Raw genomic sequence first — 15,503 nt, forward strand, 5'->3', positions numbered from 1 at the left:
CCCCCCGGCCGCTCCCCGCCGTCCCCCTCGCTTCCTGGGGCCGGCCCCGGGAGCCGGCCCGGCCCGCCCACAGCGAGCCGGCCCCGCCGCGACAGTGCCACGCCGGCGGCCTGCGCGGAGCGAGATGGGCCGCGACATGATCCTGGTCCCCATCCTGCTCCTGCGCCTCCTCGCCATCGCCCCGTCGCGGGCCGAGGGCGTCGCGACGGTGGCGGAGGAGGTTAAAATAGAGGTGCTGCACCTCCCCGAGAGCTGCGGCCCCAAGAGCAAGAAGGGGGACCTGCTGAACGCGCACTACGATGGCTTCCTGGCCAGCGACGGCTCCAAGTTCTACTGCAGGTGGGCGGCGGGGCCCTGTGTGCGGCGGGGCAGCTGGGGCAGCGTCTGCTCCAAACCATGCTGACATTGATGCTCCAACCTCCCCCCCCCAAGCCTTCTTTATTCTATTTTTTTTTCCCCTAAACTGAGCGTTGAAGGATTTCTGAAGCCAGCGCCTGGCGGTTTGCTGGAAATAAGTCGTTTTGGACAGAAATGTCAGTACAGGCTTCTGCGTGGTTGGCATGGCGGCTGCCCCACACCAGGCCGCTGTGGAGGCAGCGCGGTTGCCAGGGCTCTCCTCCTTGCACCCATCTTGCCGTTTGAGCGTATGCTTCTTCGCCTCGTCCCATCCATCCGTCAGCAGGCTGTCTCTGCTCGTTTTGCTGAAGCCATTGTGCAAAAGCTTCGTTTTATTTTTAGTCTTAGTTTTAACAGTGCCTTGCTTTTCTTGTTGGCGCATCCTGCTGAGAGTGGCAGGACTCGCTGCGCAGAGCTGCAGAGGGGAAGTCTGCCTTCTTCAAGCTCGTTGCTTGCCCGTATATCACAGATCTGACTGGCATTGATGGGCCTAGTTTATTACCCAACCTTGATTCATCCCCATACTTGTATTATTTAAGAAAAAATCAGTAGAGGATAACGCTACATTTAACTGCCATTTGACTTGCATTTTTTTCCTGTTGGAGTGGATAATTTTGACACATTTAGTGCTGCCCTTTGACTTTTGAGCTGCTCATTCACAGCTCAGTGTAGCTCCCATAGTGGGGACACCTCCTATGAGCAGAAGCTCGCTCAGACACTGTTTTAAGTGAACAGAGCAGCAGGTGAGCACACAGCACCGTAAGCCAAGCTTTCCACATTCCCCCAACACTCAGTTGCGTGCTCTATCCCATCCCATCCCATCCAATCCCATCCCATAGTGAGCTGCTGAAGTCGTTCTCACTTCACAGCAGTGAATTCCTCCCAGCTCTCCTCTCACAGACTTCCTGAAGTAACACCTTGTTTCTGGCATGCAGTATGTCTCATGAGGAGGACTGAACGTTTTTAGTAAGGAGTTAGTTTTTTTACATGTCCTTTGATTTTAAAAGGAGGTTGCCATTTATACATATCGAGATTTGATCATAAATAAATTGTGAGTGTGGCAGAAAAAGTGTTAATACTTAGGATATTCTTGCACTCTAAACATTCTTGTGTTTAAATAATTTAATGCATACTTTTATCAACTGCTAATTTAAAGTCCTTTAAAAAATACAAATGCTAAATTAATTGTTATCCACTCACAATTGTTTTTAATAGTCGGACGCAAAATGAAGGTCATCCAAAATGGTTCGTTCTGGGTGTTGGACAAGTCATAAAAGGGTTAGATATTGCTATGATGAATATGTGTCCTGGAGAAAAACGGAAAGTGATCATTCCTCCATCATTAGCATATGGACAGCAAGGATACGGTAAAAAAAAAGATTTTAAATACTAAACTTATTTGCTCTGTTTTACTGCTCTGAAGTCAGGTTTGAATTTATGATGCTTAAGTGTGCAGTCCATTAAAAAAAAAAATGTTCCAGTAAGAGTATTATGCAGTGTCAGTACTCAGTTGTAGATAACTTAAATTCAGCTCTGGCTTGGGTGTAGTAGTTTCTCTGAAAAAGCAGCTCCTGATGTGTAGTAATTATTTGGCAATGGTATTGGGTTAGAACCGCATGCACTGGTTCTCTATTTGCTAAAATTCCATTCTAGCCAATGAAGTTTAGTAGGAATAATTTCTTGTCCCTTGAGCGTAATGTTTAATAAAAAAGTCTTGTAACAACAAGGAAAAACACTGACACAAAAATACATTCTTTAAATCTAATACTAGCGTTAACTGTTTGTTCTAGGTAGCACTTCAAGAAAATACTGCTTTCCTACAGCATACTTGTCCTCTGTCTCAGCGTATTCCTGCATGTTGGGGAAGATGCCTGCCTAATCTTGAATTAGAAAAGATGCATGTGGCTTTCTAAATCTTTACATGTCTTTCTTTTGTTGGTATGTATATTTGTAAACTACGGGCACCGAATTCTAGTACTGTATCTTTATTTAGTAGGTAGTATATAAACCATGACATATGTTCAGATATATTTAAAACTTCTACACATTCAAGCTTGTAAGATTAAAATCTTTTGAACTCTGAAGCCTGTCATTTTTATACAGATATTTTAGATGAGAAGTGCAAGTAATAGTTTTGTTTGCCTTGTGCTTATAAACAAGTTTATGAAAGATGGTCACAAGCTCAAAATTCTGACAAAATTCTGAGGTTACAATGTCATACTCCTAGCTTTGGCTACGAACAGAAACAGCTTGCATGTTTCCATTTTAATTTTACACTGCATGATTTCTAGATGCTTTTTTGGCTTTACTTTCAGACCTCATTAATTTATTCTTGTCTCTTCCAGTTCCTGTTTTGGCCAGATGCATGATGCAGTGACCTATGCTTATAGGCAAATGCTCTGACACAGGAATAATAGTGTCTAACATGTTTTGGTGTCTTTTTACTAGAGACCAGACAAAATATTCAAGTAGTTCTCTTTTGTTTTTTTTGTTTGTTTTTGTTTTGTTTTGTTTTTTGGTGAATCAGTTGAATTACACATTACTGCTTCTTTCTAGTGAGATGCATATTTAAATCACCATTTTGCATAATGTCCTTTAACCACAGGTATAATTCATAGTAAGTTTGTAAAACCTGATATTACAAGCTTGTTTCTTCAGACAGAAAATACATATGAGTGTTGGCCTAGTACTGTAATCTTTTAAATCACATTACAAATATTAAATAAAGTTATACATCTCTCTCAGTAAGCCCCAGCATATGACAGTATGTGAAATAGTGAGAAGTTCAGAAATAGCTATTTTTCATAACGCACAAACTCTTCTCAGAATCATATACATCTTCATTTTTAAAAGTACCTGAATTGATATGATCAATATAGTTTTGTTTTGGGGAAGTATATTGTTTGTAAATCTCTCTTAAAGTCATTTGTGTAACACAGTTACCTGCTCAATGCATGCCATTTCTGTCTTGCCAAAACATGAACAATCATCCTGTCTAGCTGTGTAATATTTAAATCCAGAGTTTAATCTGAATATTAACAGTCTTTTGTAGTAGGAAAAATAAGACAATTTACATGTGCATTTACCATATGTGTGATCACTGAACATTTTGTTTGATTTCTTAAATGTGTTCTTTCTTTTATTCATAGCACAGGGCAAGATTCCACCAAATGCAACATTGATCTTTGAGATTGAACTTTATGCAGTAAATAAGGGACCGCGCAGTGTTGAAGCATTTAATCAAATAGACAAAGACAGTGACAGGAAACTCTCTGAACTCGAGGTAATAACTAAGTTGGAATAGATTATAAAATTATGGATATACTTCATCAGCGTTATCTTTACATGAGTTACCTTTGTTGCAGTTCATCATGTAAAGCTTCTGTATACTTACACAAACTGTACAGTGCTATGTACATATTTGCTTTCATACATTAATAGTCCCAAAGTTGGTAGGAGACAAACTTCAGACATCTGCACAGCAACTCACACATATACGACAATGTCACAGTAACTCACACATATAGGACAATGGTCTTGAAGATAGATAGCTGCTGAGTACTGCTATAAAAGCCACAATAGTTGATTTTTTATTTCTTCTCTTCTAGGTAAGCCAGTATTTGAAAGAAGAATTTGCAAGAGATGGCAAAAAACGTCACCCCTCAGTCCATGATGAAATCTTAGCTGATATATTTAAGAAGAATGACCATGATGGCGATGGTTTCATATCAGCAAAGGAGTACAATGTCTACCAGCATGATGAACTCTAAACATTCATAAAATCTTTGGCTGTTTTCTGGACACTGAATTTAAAAAAAAAATCCAAAGTAATATTTCATCACAAAATCTTTTGTATTTTTTATAGTGGCATCTTTTTATATCTAAGGTAACTGTAAAAATCTTATTTTTAACACTCAACTAATAAAATATGTTAGGTGTTGCAAAAGAAATAAATACAATTGGAACATAACAAGAACTATTGTTACTGATTTGTCATTTCCTAATCTACACTATTGCTCAGTTGTTTTCCTTAATGTGTAAATTACTGGTCAAAATAATTGTTTCTGTCCTGTCAGTCACCAAAAAAAAAATGGTTCCAGTAGTTGTTGACAAAATGAGAAAATAACTGGATGAATACTTCTAAGTTCCCTGTAAAATAAAAGGAGAAAACAATTCCAGGAAGGTAACTCCATTAAAACGCTGCACAGGCCATTGGCCATTGCAGCAAATTTGTCTATAAAAAGCCTTAAAATAAATGAATCTTGTCTGTGGAATTTCAACACAAAACCACAAATGTTTTTAAAGCAACTTAAAATACCCTCTTTATAATATTAAGTTGAAGTTTGGTGTTTATGAAAATACAGTATTTTCAACGAAGTTTTTAAACTTTGTAATAAAATTACTAATGCAGTTAGCCAGATTGTTCAGCAGCACAACGCTGAAAATCTACAATATCATATTTTATTTGAATGAGGTGGAAGATGATAGGAGATATTCTATATAAGGTAATTATCTGGGCATGAATCTGTTTTCCCTCACTTTGGAAAAATGCAAACTAACACTGATAGTTAATATACGGTACTTCCGCTTAATGAGCTGTTCTGTGTATGTAGATGTCATCACAACACTTCCGTAATGTACCTTTCTAGTGAGAAAAATGATCATTTATTTCAACATGAAATAAGGAGATGTACACAGTGAAAATGGCAGCCTAGGAAAAAAGATTTCTATATATGACTTATCTTAAAACCATTATAAAACATACAAATAAAATTTAATTGTCTTTCTGCTTTAACATAGCGTGGGGAAGGTTTGAACAGTACACTCAACAGCACTCCCAATCTCTGTATTGGGTGCTATTCTCTAGTGCCCCCTGGAGAATATATTCTTAACATCACAAACTTAATTTGTCATAGTTGAGATCTATAGATGAAGACCATCAGCCGGAAGTCTAGTTGGAAGGATTTAGTTCTGTTATCTTTGTAACTTTCATAAACATTTCCTGCTAAACACTTTTTTTTCTGAACACATAAATGGTATGAAAGTCATGAGTAGCTATGACCTAAAAAAAAAAACTCAAAAAAGGTAGACTGGCTGGTACTTATTAGTAAAGACACTCTAATATGAAACTCCCATCCCCAGTTTTAGTTCCCTTTTGTGAATGAAACATTAGACGGAGCTAAGCTTTAGCATGTTTTTTAATCTGATACTTCAATGAAACATTCATGAGAACACTAAATTATTAACAAATATTCTCATTTTACCATTCTATGCCAGTGTAGATAAAGGCAACATTTTGGGGTTTAACAACAAATTTATGTAAACAACTTACTTATAGGTAGGTTCTAGCATATATTTTGACATTATGAAAATACAGTTTAAAAGCACATTTTTAATTATGATAATACAATGAGAAGGTACTAGAAAAAAGAAAAGCAAAATGTCAGGGAATGCATTAGGACATTTTCAAGTAATTAAGGTCATTGTGAAGCAAATCATTTGTATATAATAGTGTTATAAAAAGTTTTGCACTTTCACTATTTTGCATTTAAACAAAATGAGTCACATTTACTAATTCTGAAAAGTCTGTGGCACAGTTATTTATGCCCATGTCTGCAATAGGCACTTACCTACATCAGTTACTTCACTCTCTTATGCCAGAGGTCAAAACAGGGCACAGCATGCAGTCGTACATACTTTTGTCCATTAAAAGAACACTCTAGGCATCCATAGACTGTTTCCCTTTTAGAACTTCCCATTCCACAAAGGACACAGGGACCTTTCGGGATGTTATTATGAAGTAAATTAATCCGGATATGAGCCCCTTCTCTGAGATAGCTTGTAGAGAGATCGGTCAGGCTTGCAGCTTTTTCATAATAGTCTGTAAAAACGTCCTCCAAGTAAACATCAGAGTTAACGATGGTATCCACTACTCTTTTATCTGAAAAAGAAGGCACACAAAAAAGAGCAATGGTTTATCATTACATTATGAACTGCTCACAAAACAATCTGTAAATCTACTGATGGAAATGACAACTGATTCATGAAACCGTTCTAAACATGTCACATCATAGATGACTTCTCATCAAAAGCCCTGCATGATGAAAATTTTCCTTTATTTTCACAAAAGACATTGGCAGAAGCTGGAATTATTTTTATATATGACCTGTATAATAGTAATATTTTTTTTTAGAAATGCACCTAATCAATCACAAATCGCCAAATCACAGCTGTGTACTTTCCTGTTTAAACATTTTCATTTTAGTTTTTCTAATTTTGTTTTATAAAAATTGTTAATTCTGTTTATTTAAAGAAAAAAAAAAACACCATTGCTTAAAAGATTTAGAAAATTTGGAGGACTCTATGCTGCCCTCCTAGAAGACTTCTGAGCATCCAAACACCCCAGGGAGAAGTCACTCTCAGACCGACCTGCTTTTCTCCTCTTTCTTCATGGACTAATTAGTTTAGATTGGATGATAACTTTTAAACAGCCAAAACTAACAATACATAGCATACCCACAGAAGATTTGCTCCCTTAGCATAATACTGGAGCAGAACTGAAGGCTTGGTCCATAAATGTCCTTTGGTCAAGAATGGGATACAGTGGAGCAAGGACACATGGACAGAGCAGCCTTTAGAAGGATGTCTTTGAGTCTTAAGGTTTATCTTCACTTTCAGCTTTGCAGCTTTCCACAACGCTTAGACTAAAAAGTCTTAAAAAAAAATAGGATATTGTTCTACATTCACTAGAACAAATCCCCAGATTTGAGTAATACAGAGTCAGAGATATCCCAAAGAAGACATAGCTACATAAAGTGACACTTAGCATTGTTGGATGTTGTGTTCGTATCAGAATGAGAAAGAGAACTATGATGCTATCATGCCCATATCCCTGCTACGTGAAGATATAGCCTAAAGAGTACATTCTAATATTTAAATTAATGTTGTTTGATACTTAAACTTAGTCATAAAAAGTATGCCCTGAAATACTATTTATAGATTATAACTTGTATTGCATAATGCTCTATGTAAATTGCAAACATATGAAATAAGCTTAATATTAACTGATTAGTTGTATAATTGCTCAATACCACTTTATCATCAGCCATGGACTAATAGATTTTAAGATTTTTAATTTTAATGAACAGTAACACCATAAATTTGTTATTGTGAAAAAGATTCTGTCATAACTTGACAATCAGTACATAAGAAATTGAAGTACATTTTACACTGAAATTTTCTCATTTAAATGTTCATCTTGCACACAAACTAAAGAAACAAATATCTACTCTTCATGCATTAACTAAGACATTTGTGTATAAATACCAAAAGCCATACTTCGATGGAAGAGATTACTCTTTAACATCCTTAATTTGTTCATTGAAGATGATCTGGATTTCTCTTTTTCAAATCCTCCTTTTGAAATTGGAGTCACACATAGTTCTGTAAAAATGAAACATAAGCTTTTAGAAGAATGCAACATGAAAGCAATAGCTGCTCAACACAATTTGATTTGTTTTTCTAATCTATAATAGGTTGATGAAGCTAGCAGTGATTAAATTCAGCTTTGCTAAAAATTGTAAAGGCTAGTACCACTGTCTAATACAAGTCTGCACTCAGCAATAACACATAGAATCAAATGACACGTTCAGTAGGATTTTTTAAATGTTCATGGCTTCCAACATACATCATCAGTTTGTTTATAGGGTTTTTTTATGCAATTCCTGCCCACGTTAAGGGTTAATTCCTTAAATCATATTGATGGAGCTCCCATTTCTAAGGAGAAGTATGTCCATAATCTCTGTAGACTCATTTGAAACTAAAAATAAGAACTTATAAGCAAGGGTGCGAGATCTATAGTCCTCTCTTCCAATGGAGATTCAACTGCCAAAAGTTATATTTTTGAAATAAAAATAAGTATCACCTTAGTTTCTATCCATAACTTGAAAGAAAAACTTGAAAGCAAAATATATGGATAATCAATTACAAGGAACTGAAGAAGCAGGATTTCAATTGATAATTATTTTTAATTGAGTTAGACAGATATCAGCTTCATTGATGATTTCAATGACTTAGTTAAAACATTATTCTTGTGCATGTACCTACCACTACATACAGGTAAAATAAAATCAGAGCACTTCAGAATTTGAAGTTAATGTTGAGCTTTATGGAACTGAATATAAAGAACTACTGTACTGTATTCTCTCTTCTACTTTTAATCCAGTAATTAAGCCTGACTGGGAGTGTATTTAAAGTTTTTACAGTAAAGTTCTTTCACTGCTCAGTAAAAAGGTGCTTTAAAACACAGAGTTTCTGTCATAGAATTTGAATACTGCATATGCCAAAGAATACAGAGCTATTTGCAACTTCTAAAACTGGTACTACTGTAGAGATCTGCAGAGTCACCTGCAGAGGTACCGAACACTTCCCCAATCTTTTGTCTTGCTATTTTAAAAAGGCCACAATGATAATCAGAGTCGAGCAGTTCCTGAAACAATTTAGTGACTCTCACAGAGGTCCCTGTATTTAAGTACGTGTAAATTTGGTGGTTGAAACACAATATAACATTATTTGGTTTTACCAAGTTCTATATCAAATCCTAAAATTGAATTTCTGCTTTATTGCAAACAACACCAATAACATTACAGGCTACACATGTAAATGTAGTTAGTGTAAATAATGTAAACACATAAACTCTATCCTTTCTCCAAAAGGAGACAAACTTACAGGAGCTGCATAATGTTTTCCATATTTGTTTTCAGTAATTCTGATTATTTCTTTGTAAATATCTTCAGATAGCTATACGTGTAATGATATATCAGACTGAAATTACAGCCACAACAACAAAAATTCTTAGCTTTGCTTAAAAGTTCTGCACACTTTCTTCTTTACTTAGGTCTTTTTACTTTCCCATGTTATGCAAGTGTTCAGATGGTCGTAAAAGTCTCGAAAGATAAATAAATGATTTTTTTGTTCCTTGCAAATGGAACATGTAGGATGTAAAAAAAAAAAAAAGGCAGTAATACTTAAGTTTTAAAAATATTTCCATGGCAAAGTATTTTCCACTACCTGCTTTGTTTATCTTTTCAGTAATAATCATTTTCCTCAGAAATTCAGCCTACTTATTTTCATAAAATTAAGGCATACCCATTTTATAGGATTGAGGCTTATGTAAATGAAGAGCAAGAAAACTGTTGAAAAAACTCAAACCACTTCAAAAAATGACAGTAATGACAATAATGCACGACTTACCAAAATTACCATCCAAATGAATATAAAGCTCAAATACACTAAAAGCAATTGTTGTATGTGCAGGAAAAACAATGGCTTTGTCCCGTCCTTTATAATTTTGGTCTTCAATAATGTGAAACTATAATTTAGAAAATCATCAAGAGAAAAAAAAAAGAAATAAAAAATAAACAAAACAACATCTTAATTGTATATATTGAGAACTATAATACCAGGAGGAAGCTCTGAAACTGAAGATCAAATTTCATCAATTAAGAATTTTATACTATCAGTGTTGCATTTATACAGAGACAGTAATTTAACTTGCATCAGTCACCAAAAATTATGTGAATGTTATAAAAGCTAGCAATGGGCAAACCTCAGAAGTTTCAATTATTCAAACGTATTGATGACAGAGAGAGAGAGAAAGAGAGAGAGGGAGAAATGGGACAGGGAGTAAGATGCCAATCCTTGAAATAATAACAACCTGAAGTTGTAATGAGTTATAGAAGATGTATATAGTAATAAAAGATATGTTATATGATTATCAGAGTTTCAAACTGAAAAGAAGAAATTTCCGCATTTTTGCCGAGACTTCACCCAAAGAAATGGCTCATTGTCTAGCCATCCTTTTATGCATTTTCCCTTGCTCACTCACATAAACAATACGAATAAAGAACTTCTCATTCAGTTTTATATCAGTGCAATAAATTCACTTTATTCATCAGTGCATCAATTCACTTTAGAATTTTTCTGAGCTTACTTCTGTAAAAATGCAATTAAATCCAGCCATAAAATCTATAAAAATGAGCTTATTGTTTGCCTGTTCATTTGAGTTACAGAACTTTATTTATCCTCAAACATATTTACCCTCATTGTTTCTCCACGCATTCCAGTATGGACAGTTAATGAGCACTGCCTTGTAGTCCTAATACTTTCCATGACCACGCACAAAATCTCCATCCTACTTTTTCTTGATTGATGTACTAGACAGTGATCAAAGTTTATTTTTCTAAAATCAAGAGGGAGACAAGGAGGACATTCAGAGATTATTAGCAATTTGCATAATTGCATAAATCTTGTATAATCAATAACTTGTATATTATATATATCTTGTATATTAGTAATACAGTTATGAATTTTATAAGTAAAAGTAATAGCTTTAATGCTCTACCTTTGGGCTTCCATAAAGCTTATAACTGTGGAAAGTTTTGGTTAGAAATCTAAAATGATAACTATATAAACTGGCATACACTGAATGGATTAAAAACTAGCTGATGTGTATGAACTATAACTGCAAAATGCTATATGAAGTACGAACATGAAATGATCATCAAGTGTGTTTCTAGGAGAATCTCTACAGGCACTGGCTCTTAGTCATATAACACTGAATTTTTTTTTTATTTGTTTGTTTTTATCGGCAGATTAAGATCTCTTCTTCCTAATGTTATTTGAAGTAAATTTCAAATTTGCAGTAGTTGGAAATTTAATACATAGGATCTTTGATGGACTCGTCCTCTCTAGATTTTTTTCTTTTTTTCTTGGAAGATGCACTGTAATTCAAATAAGAATTAATTCAGATAAATTCTGTAGCCTCTGTTATACTGGAGGTCATGTGTCTAATTGCAGTGATTTAATCTGAGACTTGTTAGTCATATGAGAAACCTGGAAAATATCTGATGGTGACTGCTATTTATTGTCTAAAAATAACCAAAACCTAACCCTTTTTTGTATTAATAGATTTTGTTCAGAGATTCAACCTAACTGTATGAAATATAATTATGGAACTAGAAAAAAAATATATATATATATAATATAACCTTGTAGTGAGTTCTTTAAGTAATGTCGGTACTTCAACCTCATGTTTGGTCACTATGCCAAATGAAGCTTTAAAGGCAACAGAATCTGATCCAGCAACATCAAAACCAACATCGTTCATTATCTGATTTCCTCTTCTACCATTGAGCGTAACATCCGATTTGTCTTCATAATTGAGCAACTGGTAAGATGAGACACCTGAGTAAAAGAAGATAACCATTGTGTGATGAAGATCTGAACACAGCACTTTTACATACCGTTATATGCTTGTAACAGGACACTTTAATTATTTTAAATTTATACATAATAAATGTAAAGAAGAGAATAAAGTGCACTGTTCCTACTGTACTTAACCATTTTGATATAAAATTCACAGCTCCATTATGTGCTTATTTATCAGTGCTACTACTGATGATTAATGGAAAGAGAGTGTGTGGGGTCTGAGGGATCTCTGTGCCTCTCACTGGCAGAGTTTTGCCCGTAGTCCCACATGGGATATACCTTAAGAATGAAATGGTGATTAGGAATATTTCTGCATTTCTGTGCTTAGTGCTATTCTCCTATATCAGGAGATATAGAACAAACAGATACGCAGTGTGTTCTGGGTTTAATGAAACACATTACTCTGAAACACAAACAAAATGATTTAGTGAAGACTGCACAGAATATGAAAACTAGGAATAAAGAGAAAGCCAACATGGCTGATAGGCATCATGTCCATTTACTAATAACTTCAGTGCAGCTCTGGTACATAGCAATTCATTGTGAAGACTTACTATACAGTAATATATATATACATTACCTGTGTATAGAATACACAGGTAATTTTTCCTTTTTTCTTATTTTTTGAAGAACTAAATGTTTTTTAAAGTTGCATTTACATATTTCCCTTGTAAAATAATGTTAGGAAATTCTGAAATTTTCTGGATGTAGTACAAATGAACCTTACATTGTTTTTCATTTTTGCAATACATGTATAAAGTACAGGTCTGCCAGTAACATTAACTTTGCCTTTTTCCCTGATAGGTCACAATCAGAATGTCTTGCCACACTTTCAGTGTGTCCCTAGTCATTCTAGAGAGTGTCAATTTAATCTGAAGGAAAACAGATTAATTCTGACTTACTCAAAAAAAAATCTTGCTCTATTGTACAATAGAAGGGTGGGTTCCAAAGCATTTTTTTTTATAATATAACATTTTCTTATATAATATATGTTATAATATAACATTTTCTTTATAACTTTAAATACCATTACACTAACAGAAAAAGATTAGAACACATTGGTTGCAAAATTAATATGAACAGAGCAGGTAGATCAGGGAATTAGGCATCCAACTACATTGAAGAATCCAGGTTTTATTAATTTTTGTCTTATTCTTTGAAGCTTTTAGGATAAAGTGACACTAGAAAGTCATCCAGTATTAATCCTGTTTGTCTTTATTTTTAACAACAACAAAAAAAGTTCACGTTTTTTCATAACATTAAAAAGATTGCAAATGTTTATATTTGTCACAAAAAAAAAAAAGGAAATTCAATGAGAAATGTCTTTGCTTACACTAAAGGACAAAACCTTCTGCACATGAAAAGACTTTACAGAGAAGACGAAAGGTTTTGTGAGATTTTTTAATGAGATTTTGACTCAGACTTTTCCTCTGACTTCTTACATGAGATTTTTCAACTTTTTCAGCTGACTTGTTCTGAATGCAAGACTAGTAGCATTGGTAGGATTCCAATTTTGTTTCATATTGCTTTCATCCTGAAATCACCTCTTTGTGGAGTCAGGTGGCATTTCTGTCTTCCTGTGCACATACTGGTTTGTCTTAGAGTTTGTAGTTAATGCATTTGTTGTGTAATTAATACCTTTTTTTAAATGTATTTAAAAAAAATAAAGCGATGAAACTGTTTTGAGAAAACATATGCTATTATAAATTCCACAGACTTTTCAAAGGAAGGTACAAGAAAATATAGTTCAATTTTGCACCTGTTAATTGTCATAGGATCTTCTCAAAACTTTCTGACATTGCATAGCAAAAGCTATTTAAATAGTGTTAGCTCTTTAGATATGTGAAAAAGATTACAAACATAGAAAAAACTTACAGAAATCCTATTAGTTCAGTCAGATATCTGCTGTCAAATGTTTCTGCCTATGCAGAGATTAGTTCAAAACATGAGACCACAAGCATGAAACAGATACCAAACTGAGTTCATTGCTACATATTTAAAAGAGAGAATATAGAGAAAGGTGCAAAATAAAAACAAATATTAAGTAGCAGTTAATCATACATGCATAAATAAATATGCATCAATACATCTTTCAGGAACTTGTGATTTGGAAAAAAACACAAAGCTTAACTAAATCTGTTGTGTATTAGTTCCTATCAAGGTTTTAAAATATAACTGACTTTTTTATACTTCTTCCAGAAGTTTTTGTTTGTTTGTTTGTTTCACCAGTCTAACTTATACTTTTTTCCTAAATATTTATTATATGACGAAGCAACATACATTATATTACACATATACTAAAGAACCATCATACTACCAGTACAGACTAAGCCATAACTACTGGTCTGTATTTATGGGAAAGCATGCATTATTCTGCTTTCAAGAAAGATAGAAAACTTACCTGCAGAAATTTCTTTCTCCCCTTGAAGAATGTCTTTTAATGTGAAAGGTGTTGATGCAAATTTAGATTTTTTTGAAAGCAAACACTTTCTTTTCTTAATCACAAGGCTCAGAGGCTGGTATTTATCAGCTTCACTGAGACTGGGCACTGGAACTAGTCTTCCTCCGTCACCAACCTGTTTAACAAAGTTTTTGGTTGCAGCAGCAAACATATTACAACATTAGTGATGATAATAATAAAACCCTCTGCATCAAGTGTAACTTCCAGACCTCAAACCCATGTTCAATTTCTCTTTACAATGTTCTTTGAAACAAAGTAATATTAAAAAAAAAAAAAAAACTTTTTTTTTCCTTTTTTTTAAAGCAAGTTATATTTTACTTGTAAAGACTTGAAAGCATCTTAACTATCCAGCTTCTAGATGTGTTGCTGAAGACCTCTCCCAAAGACCTTCAGCTAAGCTCTCTAGTTCTGCATCATGAATAATGAATTACCAATGTAAACTGATAGGGAAATGCTTGTCCTTTCCTCTGCAGTTTAACACCACTGTTTGGAAACCAAAATAAAATCTTAGAATGAGAAGACAGCAACTTCCGCAATCCTTAGCTTCCTGACAGGAGTTATTGATGCATTGCTGTTTATTGCATCCTTGCTGCAGCCAAATCCTAGCATGTTTTGCCACCAGCATCAGGGAGAGCGCCTCAATTACACATTTGTGGAAGCAAACAGACCTGCTGAGGTGGTGTTTCCTTTCAGCAGCAGCTGCACTACAGAACCTGCTCAAGCTCAGCGAGGGAGTCAGTGGCACGGGGCTCTGTGGAAGCACAGAGGCCAAGCGAAGGCTGGAAATTGCTGGAAGGCAGCGGTGGGCTCTCACTCAGCGCATGGTACTCTCCTCCCATGGAGCACAGGACTGGTTTTGAGACAGACCAGCTGCATATATTTGGCTCTGAATTTGAAATTTCCAAATTTTCAGTAAGAGCTCTCAGAAAGTGTATAGAGTGTACTTGTGGAAAACAATAAATGTAAAATTACAGACAGAAGTGAGATTATTGATATTAAGGAGCAGCTCAAGGATCCTAGAGGAAAAACACTAGTACAAAAAGATAAATTGTAAAGGGAAGAAAGAGGGTCAGTAGGCATCACTGTGGTGGATGCTGCAGGAACTGACATATCCCCATGGAATTATAATGGTCCAGCTGGCAGGGACTTGAACTTCTTACTTCTTGCAAGAGTGGTGAGCACACAGCTGCTTGGTGTTGGAGCACTTCTTTTTGGTACTTCTGCAGTTACAGAATATAAAATATCAGCCACAGCCCTGTGAAGTTACACTTTGATATGAATATTATCACTTGGTGCTGGGTGAAAAGTTTTGTTTGGTTGGCTTTTTTTTCCCGAAATACAATTTCCACATGAAAACATTTTTTAAACTGTTTTAATA

The 15,503-nt window shown here is 35.0% G+C and overlaps 2 protein-coding genes across 2 annotated transcripts; one reads left to right on the forward strand and one right to left on the reverse strand.

The window, feature by feature from the left end:
• Window positions 1-54: 54 nt before the first annotated feature.
• FKBP7 (FKBP prolyl isomerase 7) lies at window positions 55-2,333 on the forward strand. Its single transcript, XM_040561917.1, has 3 exons — window positions 55-339; window positions 1,612-1,763; window positions 2,187-2,333. Exons 1-3 carry the CDS (start codon window positions 125-127, stop codon window positions 2,273-2,275), a joined length of 456 nt encoding a protein of 151 aa, XP_040417851.1. The 5' UTR covers window positions 55-124; the 3' UTR covers window positions 2,276-2,333.
• Window positions 2,334-4,094: 1,761 nt separating this feature from the next.
• PJVK (pejvakin) lies at window positions 4,095-15,493 on the reverse strand. Its single transcript, XM_040561914.1, has 6 exons — window positions 14,066-15,493; window positions 11,445-11,640; window positions 10,495-10,636; window positions 9,649-9,766; window positions 7,735-7,839; window positions 4,095-6,337 (listed from the first exon to the last, which is right to left on the reverse strand). The coding sequence occupies exons 1-6, from the start codon at window positions 14,274-14,276 to the stop codon at window positions 6,036-6,038; spliced, it is 1,074 nt and encodes a 357-aa protein (XP_040417848.1). The 5' UTR covers window positions 14,277-15,493; the 3' UTR covers window positions 4,095-6,035.
• Window positions 15,494-15,503: the final 10 nt, after the last annotated feature.

This window comes from Cygnus olor, chromosome 6 (genome assembly GCF_009769625.2).
Source record: "Cygnus olor isolate bCygOlo1 chromosome 6, bCygOlo1.pri.v2, whole genome shotgun sequence".
Classification (NCBI taxonomy): Eukaryota; Metazoa; Chordata; class Aves; order Anseriformes; family Anatidae; genus Cygnus; species Cygnus olor.